We start from the raw sequence: 21,394 nt of genomic DNA on the forward strand, positions 1-21,394 counted from the left end.
TCCAAGTCGGTAGCATGGCTAGGGCTAGAAATCATGATTCCTACACCTGTTTGGAATCTAATTATCCTGTTATACATGTGACTTGGCCTATTGTAAGAGATGGTGCTTGGTTGCGTGTTTTATATATAAGTTACTATATTTTGATATAATGGCACAAGCATAAGCGTCTCTAGTTCTCCTTTCAGGGCTCCTTTGCCCTTTCTTCCCAATACACTCATTTTCTCTTTGTCCTAAAATCCTCCTTCAGCTGGGCTGATCTAACCTGGGAAAACTGCTCTTAGTTCATAACCTAGGAAGGAACGTATGAAAGCAAACCATCCACTGTGAGAAACTGTGGTCTCGGCTGTGCATCTGGGTGTGTGAGAAGAGATAGGGTCCAGCAGACAAGTGACAGGGTAGTTCCCCTGAGAGGGCAAGCCAGGATGAAAGCTCCCAGTTAGGAGGTGTGTACTGAGTGGAGGGGGGCAAACAGAGACATTTCACACCTGGTGTTTCCTGTCTTCTCAGTGGGATTGGGAGGAAAGAAAGGAGACATCTGGATCTTCAAGAATATTGAAGTTTTTGAGAAGCCATTGGGGGTTGGGAGATAAGAAATGAGGAAGGAAGGCAGAAAAGAGTCTCAGATTTAAAAAAAAAAAAAAAAAAAGTCCTATTCTGCACATGTACTCGAATAGAGGGCCCCTGCCCTTGTTTTCCCCATGCATTGTAGAATGTTAGCAATGAAGAGCTCAGGGTTTGCTGCTACTGAGAAGGAAAGTAAAGCTGAGAAACTTGACTTGTGTAGATATGAAATACAAAAGCACATTTATGAGCCGCTGCCAATATAGCTGCACAAGTGAGAGTGCCCTGGGCACCCTGCTCTGAGCATCAGCTTGTGTTCTGACACGAGCATTCAGGCACTGGATGATGGGCTGAGAAAAAGAAAAAGAAAAAATGCTTTAAAAGTTTCAGTTTTTTATTATTACCTGGGGGGGTGGTGTTGTTCAGAAGTGAGACATTTTTGGAGGTTTGGAAAATACTAAGAACACTTGACAAGAAGAGACAAGTTTGCGGTAATGATTTGTTACTTGCAGGTCCTCATTGTGGACATACTTGTGGGGTGTGTGTGTGAGCAAAGGAAGGGTTATATAAATACTAAATCTTTTGAATGAATGTTTATATGACTGAAATGATTTTTTAAAGTCTGAATTGATGTGTTTACTTCTAGGTCTTAATAAACATCAGAAATCTATGACTATTAGGTCATTTTGCTGGTAGGCAGCATTTTTCTGATCTTGATTGGGAACCCTAGTCATTTAATGGCAAGAATTTCCTTCCAGTCACTATTTTTAAAAAATTAAGAACATGTCACATTTAAGTTGCTGTTTGTGTTTAATATAGGTTTTGTAACCAAGTACAGTTTTTTAGCATAAGCACTGATAATTTCAGAATTGAAATACTACTGCCATCTTTCTGTCTTAGGCTTGGTTTCCTCGAGACCAAGTGTCCGTTAACGTGAACCAGTTTCTCTTAAGCATTTGTTACTGACCTCCTAACACTTGATTTTTTTGTGGGTTGTCGTAGTTTTCATGATGTGACAAAAACTTATGCATGTTGATATCGAATATTTTATTGTTGTTCAACCTGTTGTATTGTCAATGAAGAAGAACAGTAAAGGTGATATTGAAGAAAGCATTAAAGGTTTGCTAACAGGTGGCAATGAGTGTGGTGTTACTAGCAGAGATGCTTTTGAACAATACTGCTAGGGAATAGGTCTAATGAGATTTGGGATGTTTTTTAAAATTAGTCAGCATTAGTGTAATGTTCCTTCAGGGAGTGTTCGTAATGCCTGCAAGAATGTGTCAGTAGAGTGATCAGATTCCAGGCAAACCTTCAGTCGCTTTCAGTAGTTGACATAAAACACACCTGTGTGTTCTCTTCTCTGACATCAAAATTGTTTTGAAAAGCTTTTGACATCTGGAAGTGTGAAAAAGAGCAGATTTTGATTTATTTTCTGACAAGTAGGAAAAATAAATTCTAAACGTAATATGTTTTACCTGTATATGGTACCAGCAGGAAGGGCCTTGTTTATCTCATATCCTTCTCATCAACTGTGGAATAAAACCTCTGAGGTTGCATTATAGGTTAGTATTTTTCTTGTAGCATTTTAACGTGCTAAAGATGGAAATATGTATATATATTTATATAATAAACATAAAATATCATTCATTTATGATACAGTTGCACTCAGGTTGTCTTTCTTTTTCTTGGAAGGAGTCATGTAGAAACTCTCAAAACAGTCAAATTGTTTGTGAATAGGAATAGTGCTGATGAAGAAAACTGACCCAATTCGACTTAACTTTTTACAGAGTGATAGGCAAAGCTTTCCTTGATAACATACATTTGCTCAGCATCAGTATTACTGTAAATGCTGTCACTTAAGAGAAAATATGTATCAAGTATCAATAAATTTACTTTGAACTCGAGCTAGTCTGCAGTAACTTTGGTAACTGAATCAGTTGGCCTTTTAAAAATATATGTTCTGTGTTTTATATATTGTATTTTAAAATAAAGTGTTTAAGGATTTTATGTGCCAGAATCCCTGGAATCCTAGGTGGATTTTTATTCACAGATTTTTCTTTTCAAAATTAAGCTTCACTTGGTTTGGCATCAGCAGCTTATTCTTTGCAATCCGTTTAATTGAGTAGGTTCTGCTGTTTATCCTAAAGTCCAGATAAATGGCTTTCAGCACACTGTTTATAGTTTAATAGTTCCTGAAGTGAGTCAACATTATCTGCTAACGTCTACATGTCATAACTAATGATCTCTCTGCTTATACTTTCTTGCTAGTGAGGAGACACTGAACTCTACAAAGGGAAGAGCCCTGAACACTTGGGGGTGGGGGGATTATTTGGGATGATGCCTGGACGAGGCATCGTTTTGGACGAGGCTTGTTTTCCCCTCATTGGTATGAAATGGGAAGAGAAATTTGTCCTTTACCATGATTTCAGCATGCACAAAAGCTGTCACAAAGTGCTGTATTCTAAGGACTGGGGTGAAAATTTGGGGGGAAATAGCTATTAGAGAGATTTGTTTTATTCTAGATTATCTCTCTAATTAATAATTAGCACAAGTTTGATACTTTTCTGGTCAGCTTATTAGACTTGATAGTAGAGAAGGGGAGCCACCAGGAAATTCTCATATTACCACCAAATAGTTACTGTGGTTTTAATGATGAAAGCAGATATTTTTCTGTCTGCTAAGAAAGATGAAAAGCAATAACTTTCCTAGTTAACTAATCATATATCCTAAGTGGGGCCTATTCATTCTAAAAGACCCGCATGCTCTTCCCTTAAGGATAAAACAAAAGTCTGTGAGACTTCATTCCTCGTGAGAATCGGCAGGCCTGACGACTGTAAGAGTTAAAGCTGACAAGCTTTGCCAATCTCTGATTCATTAAATAATAAGAGTTCTTGCCTCCCATACTGAATTTTGGGCTTTTTAGGTAGAGAATAGGACATTCTGTAGGTGAACATAGAGAATGGTTTCTTAATAGCTGAAGTACAAACTCTTACATTCTGGGAAAATATTTGGTTTGATCTCATATATTCTTTGTCAAAGTGGAAAACTTTCTAACTGAAGTGACCATTTAAGGTAGCCACTGTCCTTTCCTCCCATATTAATATTATTGTTTGGGAGTGAGTACTTCGGTCATTTAAATAGAACATGAGTAAGTATGTATTTCATACCTTCTTACTCTGATACTGAAATTTAAAATCATATCCCCAATTTATCAAAATATTTCAGGGTGAAAAAACATAACGCACAGGGATATGTCTGCCTTATGTTGGTATGGTTGAAGATAAAGAACCATATGAAGAAAGGGTTTATGAGAGGTAGTTATTTTTCATGTAGCCTCTTAGATTCACGGTTTTCGTTGTTCTTTTTTTCAGTTGTTTCTCATGAGATACCATGTTGATAATTATTTTAAAAAGGAGGAAGGAAATATTTTTACCTTAGAATGTAATGTATGGGCAAAAATATAATTTTTGGCATAAATGAGGAGATATGAATTGAATAAAGAAATATAAAGAAGGAAAATTTAAAGGTAAGATCAGGCTTTTCAAAGGCAAGGCTGGGCCACTGAGTCTACTAGGCTTTATGCAATTAAAAAATTTAAAAAATAAGATTGCTTTTGAAGAATGTTTTGAAAACTGAAGCCATTTGTTTATTGAAAGAGGGACAGCTTGAGCAACATGAGGCCAGAATGTTCCAATGTGTGCCATACACAGATTTAAGATAACACAATCATTACAATAACATAGTCTCAATTTGGATCTTTCCTCGGTGTTTCTGCCCAAATGTCAACAAGACTTTTGCCTTTGGCAAATCTTATTCCAATAAATCAAACAAAGTGGAGGGTGGTTCAGAATCTCAGCACTATTTTAATGGCCAATTAAGTATAATTTCAGAAAAAAAATTTTTTTTGTCCAAAAAAATATCAGGAGTCTATATTTTTTGCTAGTCATATACGTACCCAGGACCCAAGTCAGCCATCTTATTTTACTTTGGACGCACAGACCAGAGCACGGGAATTGTTAAAATATTAATATAACATTTTGTGGCATACTGCCTAAATCTTGGTCCTCCTCCAGTTAGCCTCAGAGTGTTATTTGGAACTTTAAATGCAGTATTATCTTTAACACTAATGTCTAAATATAAAGGAAGGCTCTAAGACTTGTCAGATTCTGATGAGAGAGAATGCTTTTATGGACATAGGAATTTCTTTTGACCCTTTTGCTCCTAATATATATCATATGGAATTTTTCTAATTTTTTTAAATATACTGCTTTGCTTAGCTGCTAATTAGCATCTAATCAATGAAAACAAAAAAATAACTTGAAATTTTAAACATTTAAAAATATATACCTTACATATGTACATTTTGAAATTGATATATTTTCTTCATTTCAGCTCTTTGGGTATATGTAATTGAATTTTTTGTTTCTGTTTTTTAACCATCTGCTATTAGGAAAGGGTGTCTGGTTTTGGGGTAAGGTTTTAGATTATTTAAAATGGCACAGATACTGGCCTGGGGGACAGATGGTTTTGTGTTTATATAGAGTGTCAAAGGAAAAAGAGTGAAAGTTTTGGTATGAGTGAATGGTCAGCAGCCCTTTTATGACAAAAAAACAGCAATAACAGAAAAAGTAACTTTTATTTACTCTCCCCCATTAGATTTTAAGGTTTGTGAGCATAGTGGCGGTTTCTTCTTCATCTCTGTGAAACCAACATGCTTCGTAGACAGCTTTGTGTATAATAAATATTTCTTAAATCAGTTTGGAGTTGCTAGCAGTTTTATGCTGGTTAAAATAAATATTTTATGCTGGCTTAAGCCATATATGATGAATAAGATAGTTGTGTCTCAAAGATAAATTTTATATCACATATTTTAATGAGTCAAGTCCAATAATATGGTTGACTTAATAAAAAGATAAAATTAATGGTAATCATTTGGTTTCAGTTTTCCCAACATTATAAAAGGAGTTTGATGTCTAGAATAGGTAAACCTCTTTAAAGAAAGATTTTTAAACGTTTATGTAGCTGATCAATTTGTGAAGTTGTGCTGATTTTAAAACAAACCAAAGAATTGCATGTTGAACTACCATGCTAAAAGTCAAAAGGGTAATATCAAAAAATAGATTTCTAGATACTTAAATGTTGTATATTTTTCTGCCTGTGTATAATCAGAGGCAGCTTTGAACCATCTGGAATTGTTACATAATACACTGTGGTCAGTGACTTTTTTTTCTTTTCTTTTTACTTACTTTTTTTTGATTCTAAGGTTTCCTTTCTCTTTCACCTTTCCACTGTCATATGCCATGCATCTTGAACATAGCTCAATGCTTGACCAGAATAATCTCTCTTGCCAGCTTATAATCAAAGGGAGTACTGAGAAAAACAGCTGAGCTGTATTAGGCAACCACCGTCTGGACTGCATTTCTTAACTGGTGAATAACACATCACAGGTGCAGGATTAGTGTTGCCTACGGTGCTGTGCTTTTTAGTGGACACCCCTAGCAATTCTGTGTGTCCTCCTCATGTCTCGTCCCAAGGAACCTGGCAACGATCTATCAAGCGTACAGAAATCAAAAGTGAGTAGTGGGAGAAGCTTTATATCTTACAGAGGCTGTTTTTTCCCTCCAGAAATGTAAGCAAGATCAGTTAAGCCAATTCTGGTACACACAAAAGCGATGATAGAACTTAGTCTTTCTTGGCATAGAGGTTTGGGAATAGAACAATTCAGGGGTTCAAAAATTTCGCGCACAAAAATTACACGGCAAGAAAATGCAGTTTAGCTTAAATGTCCCAGCAATGTGTAATTTAGGTGACTTTTAAACTACTACAAATGTTGCATATATTATTATACCTTCTGTGTTGTCTGTGTGGTGGAGTGGGTATGTGTGTTTGCCCCTACACATTTTCCAATACTGTCACGGTTAAAACCAAGTGTTTTGGCTGTGTAACGTCCTGTGGTAGAGTTTGTAGTTTTTGATGTTGTAAATTCTTCTGCTATCTATGATATATGTCTCAATTCATAGATTATAAGTCAAAGTTGCTTTCTTGCAAATATGGTTTTTAAAAAATGCAAAAATATTTTAAAGTACAAATTAATGATTTAAACATTAGAAGAAATGAATGTTCTGAAAATTCAGTTTCTAAGTCGTTTAATTTGATCAGGAAGGTAATTTATAATTTATTGTTTTAAGGTAAAGTATACAGTCAGAGAAGCTAAGGCAAGTATATTTTAGTAATTCATGTCATTTTTGGTATCTATCTTAGAAAACTTTCCTATGAAGCATGACATAACTGAAAACAAAGCTATGTAGATAGCACTGCAGGTTTTGTACAGTTGTTTCTTCAGATTCTTTAGTTTTTCTCTTAAAACTCTGTAATGGCTTTCTAATATTCAGATCGTTTTAATTCATTTTGCTGCTGGTTATCATTATTCTATGTTGTTTCATCATAGACCTTTAAACTCATTGGTGATGATAGTAGTTGATAATAGTGCATTGTAAGTTAAGTTTTTAAATATATATATTCCATATATTTTATGCCTCAAATATTTGAACATTTGTAATAGCAATATATTTACATTTTCAAGATCAGTATGCTCCTTACTAAAGTATCCTTTAACAATTATCCAATTAGAGGATCCAGAAAGGATTAGAAACAGAGAGATCCGAAATGCTTTCCAGGTTTTTTCTTTGGGGAAAAAGAATAGCATGAACCTGGTGATTGGGTTTCTGATGTCTGGCTTCATTGTCACTTCTCTTCTTTACATAGATGTCTGTTCAAAGTAGTTTTACACTTCAAGCTATCTTGGGAGTGCTTTGCAAAGCTGCGGAGTAAGTTTTGGTGCGGTGGCTAGTTGAACATCCGCTTTGATTAGCTTTAGAACTCTGTGAAGCAGAGCACTGATAGAAAGTCACCGAATAAACCATAGCTCCTGGCTTGGCAGTCTGCCATGTCCTGGTTGATTCTTTGACATTATTGTCAAAGAGGCTGTGGTTCAGTTTCTTTTCTGACAAAGAAAAGAACAGACATATTAAGTATTTTTAAATGCAGAGATTTTTTTAACTTTTAAAATCATCCTATTAGCTGTGATTATGCTATTTTATGGATATAGATTCAGTTTGATGTTAAACTATCTTTAAACATGGTGGTTACTTGCTTGTAAAGTTTATTATTTCTTATGTTGATACTTTTATTAAGATACTTGTTATCATGTCATGTTTTAGAGTATTTTCAAAGATTTTTAATTTATATGAACATTTTGGTTGAGTTTCTCCAAATTCGAAAGCATATTAAAACCCGTGGGAAAGCTAGCTGCTGTTCTACCTTTAAAGAGTATAAATGTGATGTCCTAAGAACTATAAATCATGTTATAATCAATTATGATGCTTACTCAGGCTCATAACTGTATTAGTTACCTGTAAAACAAACAAATATGAATATATATGTTGTATGTTCACATTTATGTAATATTTCACCTTTTTATGATTTGTTCAACTCGTAATCTAGCATCCCAGAATATAAAACACTTGAATTATTGAAGCTTTCACTTTTTATCCAGATGTTTTGGGGTCTCTGGGCAGAACTTTTATGATATAAAATGTTGAAAACATGGTTATCATACAGAAACTGAGTGATATGGTCATGTGGATGTGTAAGTATGGTAAAAAGAGAAACAATTGCTAGCAAATGGAAACATGTAAAATATTTTATTATAAAAGCTCTGGTTTCTATAGAGATCCAGCACATCTTTAACATTGTAAAACTAGTGTGTTTTTCTTACCCTATTCGGTAGTGTCAACGGTGAGCCACTGAAATGAAAAACTGTCAGTATCCCTGGTGCTTATGTTTTCCATAAAATTTACTGGTTGATTCCTGTCACCCCTAGTAATCTTCCCTCCTGTGCCTCCTACCTAGGACTTACTTACATTTGACAATTATATGTGGCATTTTGACTTCTATTTTATTATTTTCATATACTGTTTTTGGTTTGCCATATGTAGCTGATTTGTCTCAGTGTATTCCACATGCAGTTGATTTGTCTCACCAGCAAGATTGTTACATTACTGAAGGTACTTCAGGTGCTCTGCGCCATTGTGTTATGTAGATGGAATGGATTTAATGATTATTTGCTAAATAAATGAATAATGAATAACAATGTATTATTCAGCTGTGAACGAAGTGTCAGTGTTTCGTAAACCAAAAAGCTCAATATTTTTATAGACTTTCTGTGCACAGTGGTGAGCCAGAATGGCAAAGTTAATGGAAGTGACATGAAGCAAAAGAAAGGGGAATTGAAGAGGAAGAGAGGATCAGGATGAGAGAAAGAGGTCGGGGAAAGAAGAAATGGAAGAGAAGTAGAAATATTTAGGAGATGAAGCAGTAGAGAAAAGGAACAAAAACAATGGAGGGGGAGAAAGAGAAAAATCTGAAGAATGAAAACAAAAAAACTGAATAGTAAGCTTCAGCAGCACAGAAAACAGCAGTTTACTGTTATTCACTCTTAGTATGTGCAAGGAGCTGTGATAGGTGCTTTACTTGGAGTCTCTCTTCCAGTTCTCCTAGCGAGCCAATGTGTGCTGCGACTTTCCACATCCTCTGTTAGAGAGGTCAGTGACTTGCTAAGGCAACAGAGCATGGCAGTAGCTAAGCTGGGCTTTGAACTGTTTTGTCCGTTTTACGTTATATCCTGGTCAAGTCTGAGTCTACTGCTTGGTGACCACACCTGGTGTTGGTTTCTCACCTGGCATTTCATCCCCCTCTATAGCATGGTAGCCCCAGAACTTACCACCTACAGCCTCCCTTGTCCCTCTCTCCTCTGACTTCTGAGACTCGAAGGAGAAAGAAACTCCTGTGCAGTTAGTTCACTTCACTATTAATAATTGAAAGTCTACTCTTTCTTTGTAATGCATGTGATTTTGCTTTGGTAGTTTTGAATCTAAGTTGTATTTATATTTTGTTTTCAAAAGAGTTTAGGCACGTATTTCAACTTTTTATTAACGATTGCGTTTCATGTTGTTTATATATATATTTTTTTCTAAGTTCTTGTTGCAAACAACATAGAAAAATTGTTTGAAAATGTCTTGGTATAATGAAAGAGGGTTAGGCAATGAAAATTGAGGTCAGGACTTTTGAATTGAGTATGCTTATTAGACAGTAAATTAAATTATTAAATGGAGTTAAATGATTCAAGGCTTAAGTGATGAAAATAAAAGCTAGTTATCTATTTAAACCCACCATTCAGGATCACGAAAAGTTAGCTTGAAAATTAATATTGTTTTCAAGCTCTGATTCAAGTTTTATTCCTGTGTGTTATAGGTTTTGGGTTTTAACCAGTGTACTCTTTAAACCAGTTTTGGTTGAGAAGGGAAATGAGCATTGATTCACATTATTTATTATCATAGCAACATGGATAGTGTTAGACTGGATCAGTCCCAAAGCATTGCTGGACAGTTCAGTAGTACTTTCAAATTTTCTTCCACTAATCTTTTTACCCAAGATACTTGAAGTACAAGCTTGTGTGATATGAATTTCAATTTCTCTTCTTGGTCCGGCCTGCCCTCTTGTGAAGATGATGTAGAACAGAGAAGACACTCAAAGTTTTGTTAATTTTTGAGATATTTAGAGAGCTAAAAAGTAAAAAATAAAACGAAGAAAGGAAAATAGATTACTAGTAGATCCTGTGGCACAATATAATTACATGTCATCTTTAAATGAATTTTGAAGACTCACATCCATTTCTTAGTATTAATGCATAGTGTATTTGAGATTTAATTTCCTTGAATTATTGCTGTTCATAAAGATCGTTCTCCATGTGTTTTAATGTGACAGTAGATTCTGATATTCTCTTCACTATGACATATATCATACAACAATATTTTATATCACAGACTTAAAACGTTTTATTCTATTTTTGAAATAAGAATGTAACCAAGAAAAAATAATCAAAACTAGTACATTAACTAAAATGTACTTTAGGATATAATGGATGAATATGGAAGCTAAAATTTATTTCTTGCAGAGTTGTAGTATTGTATTTTTTTTGCAATTTACTGTTCTGTGTTTTCTGATATTTCTATAAAAATCTTGTTTCATTTTTCTGTAAAAATCATATGGAATGGTACACTATAATATAATATAGAAATAGTAAAAATAATTGATTTTTTAAGTATATACATCAAAAATGAGTTATTTTATAGTGTTTATACCAGGCTGCCAGCTAATAATTGTCCACTGATTCCAGATGAGTACTTTAAAGGCATTCTTTATAACTCTGCCTTACTTCCTAACTTACACAAGAAGAGATGCCATAGAAAACTTGTGTATAACTATATACAGACATACAAAATAGCTGAAAACATGTGTGTAACTGTAACATATATCCATGAAAAGATGTTCAAGGAAGATAACCATCTGTTTAGCTTTTGTAATTGAATGGAAGTCACACTATTGCATGCTGATCATTATATTATTTTGTGAAGTTTGAGTAATTTGCCTGAAAATTTGTAAATCTATCTCCTATATGAAAATCATAAGGAATATAATTTAGTTGCAATTCATTAAGAACACACACGCACGCACGCACACACACACACACACACACACACACACAGAGAAACATGTTTGGAAGTGACCTTGTGGTTCAGTTGCTCCCTAAAAAAATCTACTGATCCTCTGAAAAATAAGGAACAAGTTTAGATTGGCTTCCACAGGCCCTACTTTGTATTATCATGGTAGTTTGGATAGTTAACAACCTGGATTAACTATAATGTAACTAGCTAAGCTAACCAGACAGCATCTGAAGTGTCTGGATTCACACTGTTAAGCTAAAGATTGGTATTAGGGAGAAAAAGGGGTGGGGAGTTAGGGGAGGAGGAAGGTAGGAGGGAGGAAGGAAACTGAAAATGGACTGAACTAAAGAGGGTGTAGTATTTATTCCTAAGACATTTCCGAACAGTCTGACTTTCTCAGTTTTTTTCCCTCTTACATTTTTCTGTCAGATTTATTTATAATTCTATTACTAAATATTAAAAAAGCCTTAACTGTCTGGAAAGCTACTGGGAAGAAATAATCAATTTTGTTGAAATTCTTTTCAACCTAAGTAGAAACCATTCACTATTTAGCTTTCCTTGGTGGAAAAAAAAATTCCTTTTAATTTGCTGATTTAGAAAATATAATGTACTAAGTTACATGTAATGTTTCTTTCATAATTAGTAATCTTGCCATTGTTTTTAATGATTATCTTCTTTTATATAAATTTATCAGAAAGTCAGGCTAAATTCATGTTTTTATGAGATGATTATTAATTTTATATACATGTAATTGCCTTTTTTATACCTTAGCTGATGTGTTCAGTCTTGTTTTTGATCTAAAATGCCTAAGCTTGCCTATATGAGGCTGGCTAGATTTGGCATAAATTCAGAATGACTTTATATGAAAGTGATCCTTTTATAAATCCCTTTTCATAATTATAGCAGTAGATAAAACAGTTCAGTTTCTCATTGACCCTTTATTTCAAATGTGGACTAGCTATTAGGAAGATCTTAAGGAAATTGAACCAATAATTTAAAACCTCCAAACAAACAAAAGTCTAGTTCCAGATGGCTTCACTGGTCAATTCTATCAAACATTCAAAGAAGAATTAATACCAGTCCTTCTCAAACTCTTCCAAAAATAGAAGAGGAAACACTTCCAAAATCATGTTATGAGGCCAGCATTTCCTTGATATCAAAACCAGACAAGGGCACCATAAGAAAAGAAAATTACAGATCAATATCCCTGATGAACGTATCTAAAAATCCTCAACAAAATATTAACAAACCAAATTCAACAATATATTGAAAGGATCATACACCGTGATCAAATGGGATTTATTCCAGGGATGTAAGGGTGTTGCAACATCCACAAATCAATCAATGTGATTTACCACATGAACAAAATGAAGGATGAAAATCTTATCATCTAAATACATGCAGAAAAAGCATTTGACAAAATTCAACATCCATTTATGATAAAAACAACAACAACAACTCTCAAAACAGGTGTAGAAAGAATATGCTTAAACACAGGAAAGGCTATATATATGACAAGCCCACAGCTAACATCATACTCAACAGTGAAAAGCTGAAAGCTTTTCCTTTAAGATTAGGACCAAGACCAAGATGCCCACTCTGGCCTTTTTTTTTTTTTTTTTTTTTTGCGGTACGCGGTCCTCTCTCTGTTGTGGCCTCTCCCGTCGTGGAGCACAGACTCTGAACGCGCAGGCTCAGCAGCCGTGGCTCACTGGCCTAGCCGCTCCGCGACATGTGGGATCTTTCCGGACCGGGGCATGAACCCGTGTCCACTGCATCAGCAGGTGGACTCTCAACCACTGCGCCACCAGGGAAGCCCAACTCTGGCCATTTTTATTCAACATAGTATTGGAAATGCTAGCCAGAACAATTAGGCAAAAAAAGAATAAAAGGCATCTAAATTGGAAAGGAAGAAGTAAAACTGTCACTATTGGCAGATGACATGATGTTATATATAGAAAACCCTAAAAACTCCACCAAAAACTGTTGGAACTAATAAATGAATTCAGTGAAATTGAAGGATATAAAAGCAGTATAGAGAAATCTGTTGCATTTCTATACACTAATAATGAATGAACTATCAGAAAGAGAAATTCAGAAAACGATTTCCATTTACAATTGCATCAAAAAGAATAGAATACCTAGGAATAAATTTAACCAAGGAGGTGAAAGACCTGTGCACTAAAAACTATCAGACATTGATGAAACAAATTGAAGAAGACAAAAACAAATGGAAAGCTAATCCATGCTCACAGACTGGGAGAATTAATATTGTTAAAATGTCCATATTACGCAAAATAGTCTACAGATTCAATACAATCCCTATCAAAATTCCAATGGCATTTTTCACAGTAATAGAACAAACAATCCTAAAATTTGTATAGAACCACGAAAGACCCTGAATAGCCAAAGTAATCTTGAAAAAGAAGAACAAAGCTCAAGGCATCATGCTCCCAGCTTGCAAAGTATATTACAAAGCTGTAGTCACCAAACAGTATGGTATTGGCAGAAAAACAGACACATAGATCAATGGAACAGAATAGAGAGCCCAGAAATAAACTCACACTCTTATGGTCAGTTAATCTATGACAAAGGAGCCAAGAATATACAATGGTAAAATGATAGTCTCTTCAATAAATGGTGTTGGGAAAACTGGATAGCTACATGCAGTAGAATGAAACTGGACCATTATCTTACACCATACACAAAAAGTAACTCAAAATGTATTAAAGACTTGATTGTAAGACCTGAAAGCATGTAACTCATCAAAGAAAACATAGGTTGTAAGCTCTTTGACATAGGTCTTGGTGTTGGTATTTTGGATTTGACACCAAAAGCAAAGCCAAGCAAAAAGAAACGAGTGGGACTACCTTAAACTAAAAAGCTTCTGCACAGCAAAGGAAACCCTCAACAAAATGAAAAGGCAACCTACTGAATGGGAGAGGATACTTACAAATCGTATATCTGTAAAGGGGTTGATATCCAAAATATATAAAGAACTCATACAACTCAGTAGCAAAAAAACAAAGTTCCATTTAAAAAAAATGGGCAGAGGATCTGAATAATACTCATTTTTCCAAAGAAGACATACAGATGGCCAACAGGTACATGAAAAAATGCTTAACATCCCTAATCAATAGGGAAATATGTATCAAAACCTCAGTGAGATATCACCTCACACCTGTTAGAATGGCTGTTCTCAAAAAGACAGGTGATAACAAATGCTGGTGAGAATGTGGAGAAAAGGAAACCCTTGTACATTGTTGGTGGGAATGTAAATTGGTGCAGCCACTATGGAAAACAGTATGCAGCTCCCTCAAAAAATTAAAAATAGAACTACCATGAGATCCAGCAATTCCAATTCTGGGTATTTATCCAAGGAAACAAAAACACTAACTTGAAAAGATATATGCACCTCTATGTTCATTTGCAGCATTATTTACAATGGCCAAGGTATGGAACAACCAAAGTGCCCAGCAAGGGATGGATAAAGAAGATGTGGTACATTGTTGTACATCTGAAACTAATATTGTATGGCAACTATACCTCAATTTAGATACCATAATCTTTCTTTTTAACTGTGCTCTTAGCTTTTAAGTTGAGTCTAATCATATTTATTCCTTCTGTTGCTACTGCTTCTCTTCTCCCTTGTCTTCTCTTTTTAGCCTCCAAATTATCACTTAATTATTTTAGTTTAATCTTGTGATTGGAAATGTGAATCATGTGATAACGATTTTCATTTCATAAGGAATTAAACACATATAGATTAATTGACTCCTTAGTAGCAATTACATACTTTTATGGATTACTCCCTTGATTATTTTGGCAAAAGCAAATAAAGAACTCTCCACCTGTCTCAGATTTGCATTTAATTATCCATGTATTTAATGCTAATTAAAAGCAATCATTTATCATCTCACTACATTTACTTGTTTGGATCATATTGTATGAAAGCAGCCTTATATGTTCATTCAGTATGTTGTCTGTTAACTCAGTTTATAGAAATGGTATCTGTCGTGAGCTAGCTATGCTTATGTTTTTGTTCTTATGAATGTGTTTTTGGTAAAATATCATGTATTCTGACTGCATGTTACAGTGTTAAACATTTTAGAAGGATTATGCAGCAATATTTCATCTTCACAATCTCTATAGAAAGGATGATTTTTACCTTCTGATTACCAAGTTTTTATTGCTAGTGTCTCCTCTGGAACTCTTTTATATTGTTGGGGGTTTTTTTGTTTGTTTTAGCCCCTTTTCTTGTTCATATAGTGGGATTTTGTAACTAAAATGCTCTGTAAACTGCCCTTTTCAACAAAAATTACATTTTAACAGTCTTCCTTGTCAGGAAGTATACTTTCACATCTACATTTTAATGACTACATAGGAATCTCTTTTAAGAGACCTGACTTATTCCCTCTTGTTGTAAACACAGATGGTTAAGCAATATCGCAAAGAATCTCCTTCTAACTAAATTTTATATCATTATTTTGTTTAAATAAATTTAAAATGTGAGAAAATCATGAATCCTGTATTAAAATGTTTTTTACAAAATGACATCTTCTTTCCAATAGTATAAAGATGTTTCTTTTTATACTGTAGACCATTCTGTGTGAATATTCCATTTAACAACTTTTCCCACCACGTGGTAAATTCTGTGTATGTTTAGTTCATCCTACTTACCTAGGCTGTGTCTGGAACAAGGCAGGCACCCAATATGTGTTTGCTAAGTAGACATATGCATAATAAATGAATTTTTATTATTTTGTTTTAAAAACTTCAAAGAGCAGGGGCCTGGTATGGAAGAAAGCAGGATGTAATAAGTTTTAAATATCTTACCTTCATCACTTTGAGATACTTCGAGGTAATTTAGGTCATAAAGTTAGTAAGACTGAGAAACAGATTTAAAAAGAAGGAAACCAGCATGGCAGGGTGATATATAGGCATACCAATACCCACTGCACCTGGATAGCAAGTGGTGCTAGGGCATTTATGCAGGCTTTAAATACAAGATACTAACATGAACTGTGTTTAACTTCACTTTATTTTGGAATTTAACTTAAGGATGAGCACCGATTTTATAGAAATAATAAACACCTATTGGGATTAATTTTATGGTTGGATTAAATAAGTATTTACTTAATCTAGTCCTAGTTTTCTCAAAGTGGAGTCTGCACATCATCTGTCTAAGTCACCTGGGGTCTTGTGGAATAATGCCTTTCCCTTGGCTCATCTGAGACCTGCGGAATCAGAATCACTGTGGGTGGCCCAGGATTCTGAATATAACAGACTCTTCATATATTACAATTGATGTGTCTTCTGCAGACTAAAATATAAGGAACTGTTTGAGAAAGGTGCACATCTTACATAAATTTGAAAAATCTAATGAAATATTAGAATTAATGATTGGGGGAAATTCTGGTAGATGGATCTAACATATTCTTTTTTCCCTTAATTACTACTTTCTACAAATTCAACTAATTAGCATAACATAGAGAAAGTCAGGATAGATCATCACAGACCTTTTTCTAAACTCTTCATTCTCTGATATAACCAGTGGTTGGAGGCACTAATTTGTAGTTAAAAAAAACAAAAAAAAACAAATGTACACTGTACATATCTATTGTGCATACTGTACTTCTGATCTAGAATTTCAATTTTTTAACCCAGTATCTTTCAGATAATATTTTTGTTGAAATTGTATTTAACTGTAGGCAAATTGGATGTGTTGTTAGATTTTAAATCAGACATTGCTCAGGGTGACAATTTATACAGTGACATAGCATGTAGGAGAGCTCTTACCACAATGCCTGAAACCTGGTGTCAATTAATCTATGCCTCCTTCTGAAGCATCCTTTCTTTCCAAAAGTGGTGGTAAAGAAGAAAACATGAAAACTGTCTCAGTGATATGTCATCCTAGGTTGTGCAACATTGTCTTACTATTTAAAAGGTAAAAAATTAGATTTCTCCAATAACATTAGCTAACATTTATCAAGTAATACTATGTAACATACCCACTCTAAGCTCTTGACATGAGGTAGGTGCTTATAATTATCTCCATTTTGATGATAAGAAAATGAAGCACAGTGGGACTATTTGTAAAGCTATTCAATGTCAACTAACTGGTAAACAGTAAAGCCTACTTTAGAACCAGAAAAATCTGTCTCTAAACATCATGTCTACTATCGTATCTTCCACTGAAGATGTAGAATCATTGCTACTGTAATAGGTCGTCACTTTCGCTTGTATATCTTGATAATTAAATTTTTATCTTCCTAATGAATGTTGCAGATTAAATATGTTTAATGATTTCTTTAAAAAATACATGATATACCTAAAGTGAAGAGAACCCTAAAGTAAAGAGACGGGTAGAAAGTTTTAGGGCCCAGATGATCTGGGTGTAAATGCTGGCTTCATGACTTATTAGCAGGGTGCAGATCACTTAAACGTCGAGTCTTAATTTTCTCATCTGAAAATGGGAATGGTTATATTTACTCACAGCATTACCGCACAGAGTAGAGATAATCTATATAATAGTGGGTCATTGAACTGCTTGCACTCAATCAAATACAACTATTATAACTTAATGTAGAAACTACTATTCTCAAAGGATTATGAGAATTTCTAATGAGACATATATATCATATAGAAGGTATAATCTTTAGTGTCAAAACATCAGAATATGTTTTCTGTTTAAACGTTTAACTATTATGAGTACTTAATATTTTGTTTAATATCATCATTCTTTGGACAGAAGACTGTGGCTGGGCTATCCCAAAGATGCTTAAACTCTTACTGTTTCTTCTTTTCAGCAAACTTCCTTGATAACATGCTTTTGCGAAGTTCAGGAAAATTGAACGTGGGCACCAGGAAAGAGGATGGTGAGAGTACAGCCCTCACCCCTCGCCCAAAGATCTTGCGATGTAAATGCCACCACCACTGTCCAGAAGACTCAGTCAACAATATTTGCAGGTTGGTCATATAAATTATTTAACTCTAGTTTTAATAGGAAGCCATCCTTTTTTGACTATAGAATTGTAGGCTAGTGTTTCCAAGAGCACATTTTGGGGAATAGGTCCTAAACCCATTAACTCTCAGAGCTGTGCCTGTATGTAGAGACGTACTGAATCGCATTTTGCCCTGAAATGTTGTTCTGAGGTCATTCTTCCTGCAAACATCACATGTGCACATAAACAGAGAGCACAGATCCCAGGGTCCCTGTCAAGGAGCAAGAACCAATTATTTTCTTTCAAAAGACCTCAGCCCCCAAAATAAATGCAGTAGCAGTGGTGTCAAATGTGTTTTGTTTGTTTGTTTGTTTGTTCTAACATTTATTATGGTCATGGTGTTAGTATCTTGGAAAGAACACCTAAGCTGTTGGAAATATTTATAAACTGCCTCTGGGAAACAGCGTAGTAATAGAGTTTATGTGAGTCCACCAGAAGTTAAGATTAAGACGCTAAATACTAGAGAATAAACTCCTCAGTAGCTAATCATGTTTGTATAAATACTTTCTAATATTTGAAACTGGACCGTTTGCCTCTTTCTTCCTTACACATCTTTATGCAGCCACATCCATTTTTTTGGTCACTGTCCCTGCACTGACTCCCCAGGGTGAGGACAACAGTAAATAAAGAGGCCAGAGTGTGTCCAGGGCAAAGTGGCTGAGATAACAAGACAAGTGTGGGTCTCAGGAGTTAAAATGTCAGAGAAGCAGAGCCTCCCTCAAGGAGGATAATGGACCCAAATAGGAAGATGGGCTGCTGGCTTTGAACTCCGGGCAGAATATCTGGGCAACCATTTGGGACCTCACTCCCCAGGAAGGAGCGTGAAACTGAGTTGAATGCTTTTCTTTTTCATGCTGAGACCTTTTTTTTTTTTTTTTAAAGTTTCCTGTGAAGTGGGATCTGTCTAATACAAGCTCACCAGTGTATCCTGAAATATGTAGCTCAAGAAATATGTATTAACTGAATGACACAAGGAGGAAATTTGGGTGTATTCGTAAACATATGTCTCATTTAATCAGCACAACAACTCAGCATGATAGGGAATTCTTCTTTCTTACCTTTAGACCTAAGGAATTCAGGGCCCAGAGAGGTCTAGTAACTTGGCCCTTGTATGATAGACAAGGTTGCAATCTCTGAGCGCTTATGCCAAGATAAAATGACTCCAAAGCTCAGGCAGTGTTTCCTGGGAACACTACCTTTTTGCAGTAAACAGAAAAAGTATCAGGAAAATTACAAAGTTTTCTGAAGAAGAGAAAATTAGCAGGATGAAGCATATTAGGGAGATATTTTACTATTTTGTGTGAGTCTGTAGTAATTAAGTGTGAATCTGTGTGTGCCCTTTGAGCTGTAGTTGGGGTGATCATACGTTCAGGTTTTCCAAAATTATCCCAATTTCAAATATTTTGTCCTATTTTCCTTATAGGCCATTGAAGCGTTCTAAGTTGATTTGGAAGAAGGTGTTGAGGCATGGTTAACTGCAGTGCAAGTTCTTTGTGGTGGGAAGGAGAAGCTTGGCATATAGGAGGAGACGTGGTGGGATTTGAGCCTGGAGACAGGGGAAATTTGTCTGTGTTCTAAAGGGGATGTTTAAGCAGGAGTGGCAGTGGAGACTGAGGTGATCTGATTTGCTTTTTAGAAAAATTTTCTCCGCTGCAGAGTATTGAATGTATTAGAGGGAGACAAAAGTAAGTTCAAGAACAACAGCAGACGAGTAAGAGAAATTGAAAAGTAGATTCAGGAAGGACAGTTTATGTGAGAGAAAATGTTCTCGGATGAGGGTGATGCTGGTGCAGGAGACAGTTGGATGTATTGGAGAAATATTTAGAAGGAAAGTTTTATGTTGACGCCACGGAGATGAGAGGGGACCAAGAGGAGCTTCACAAGTTGGCAGGGGTACACTTAGGTGCATATTGTAGCCTTTTGATGAAAGACGACAGAGGAAAAGAATCAAGTTTCAATCTGGATATACTAAGTTTAAGGTTTCTGACACATCCAAGTAGAGATCTCCGAGAGTAGGCCTATCAATAGAATATGGATTTGGAGCTCAGGTAAGAGGTTGGGGAGAGAGTAGAGTAACTAGAACATTAGTCAGTTTTTTTGTTTTTGTTTTCAATCTCCCAATTCATCACACCACCACCCCCCTGCCGCTTTCCCCCCTTGGTGTCCATACGTTTGTTCTCTACATCTGTGTCTCAGTTTCTGCTCTGCAGACTGGTTCATCTGTACCATTTTCTAGGTTCCACATATATGCATTAATATGTGATATTTGTTTTTCTCCTTCTGACTTACTTCACACTGTATGACAGTCTCTAGATCCATCCACATCTCTACAAATGACCCAGTTTTTCCCCCTTTTTATCGCTGAGTAATATTCCATTGTATATATGTACCACATCTTCTTTATCCAATCATCTGTCGATGGACAATTAGGTTGCTTCCATGACCTGGCTATTGTAAATAGTGCTGCAATGAACATTGGGGTGCATGTGTCTTTTTAAATTATGGTTTTCTCTGGATATATGCCCAGTAGTGGGATTGCTGGGTCATATGGTAGTTCTATTTTTAGTTTTTTAAGGAACCTCCATACTGTTCTCCATAGTGGCTGTATCAATTTACATTCCCACCAACAGTGCAAGAGGCTTCCCTTTTCTCCACACCCTCTCCAGCATTTGTTGTTTGTAGATTTTCTGATGATGCCCATTCTAACTGGTGTGAGGTGATACCTCATTGTAGTTTTGATTTGCATTTCTCTAAGGATTAGTGATGTTGAGCAGCTTTTCATGTGCTTCTTGGCCATCTGTATGTCTTCTTTGGAGAGATGTCTATTTAGGTCTTCTGCCTACTTCTGGATTGGGTTGGTTGTTTTTTTAATATTGAGCTGCATGTGCTGTTTATATATTTTGGAGATTAATCCTTTGTCCGATGATTCATTTGCAAATATTTTCTCCCATTCTGAGGGTGGTCTTTTCATTTTGTTTATGGTTTCCTTTGCTGTGCAAAAGCTTTTAAGTTTCATTAGGTGCCATTTGTTTATTTTTTGTTTTTAGTTCCATTAGTCTAGGAGGTGGATCTAAAAAGATCTTGCTGTGATTTATGTCAAAGAGTGTTCTTCCTATGTTTTCCACTAAGAGTTTTATAGTGCCTGGTCTTACATTTAGGTCTCTAATCCATTTTGAGTTTATTTTTGTGTATGGTGTTAGGGAGTGTTCTAATTTCATTCTTTTACATGTAGCTGTCCAGTTTTCCCAGCACCACTTATTGAAG

At 35.3% G+C, this 21,394-nt stretch overlaps 1 protein-coding gene across 2 annotated transcripts in view; it reads left to right on the top strand.

Annotated features, from left to right (window-relative positions):
* BMPR1B (bone morphogenetic protein receptor type 1B) overlaps positions 1 to 21,394 on the top strand; it is a 162,211-nt gene that overhangs the window by 80,599 nt on the left and 60,218 nt on the right. For both annotated transcript variants that reach the window (XM_065878320.1, XM_065878319.1), the window contains exon 2: positions 17,936 to 18,095. In XM_065878320.1, the coding sequence (XP_065734392.1) occupies positions 17,953 to 18,095 (143 nt within the window). In that variant the 5' untranslated portion in view covers positions 17,936 to 17,952. The remainder of the gene's footprint in view (positions 1 to 17,935; positions 18,096 to 21,394) is intronic.

The sequence above is a fragment of the Phocoena phocoena genome, chromosome 5 (genome assembly GCF_963924675.1).
Source record: "Phocoena phocoena chromosome 5, mPhoPho1.1, whole genome shotgun sequence".
Classification (NCBI taxonomy): domain Eukaryota; kingdom Metazoa; phylum Chordata; class Mammalia; order Artiodactyla; family Phocoenidae; genus Phocoena; species Phocoena phocoena.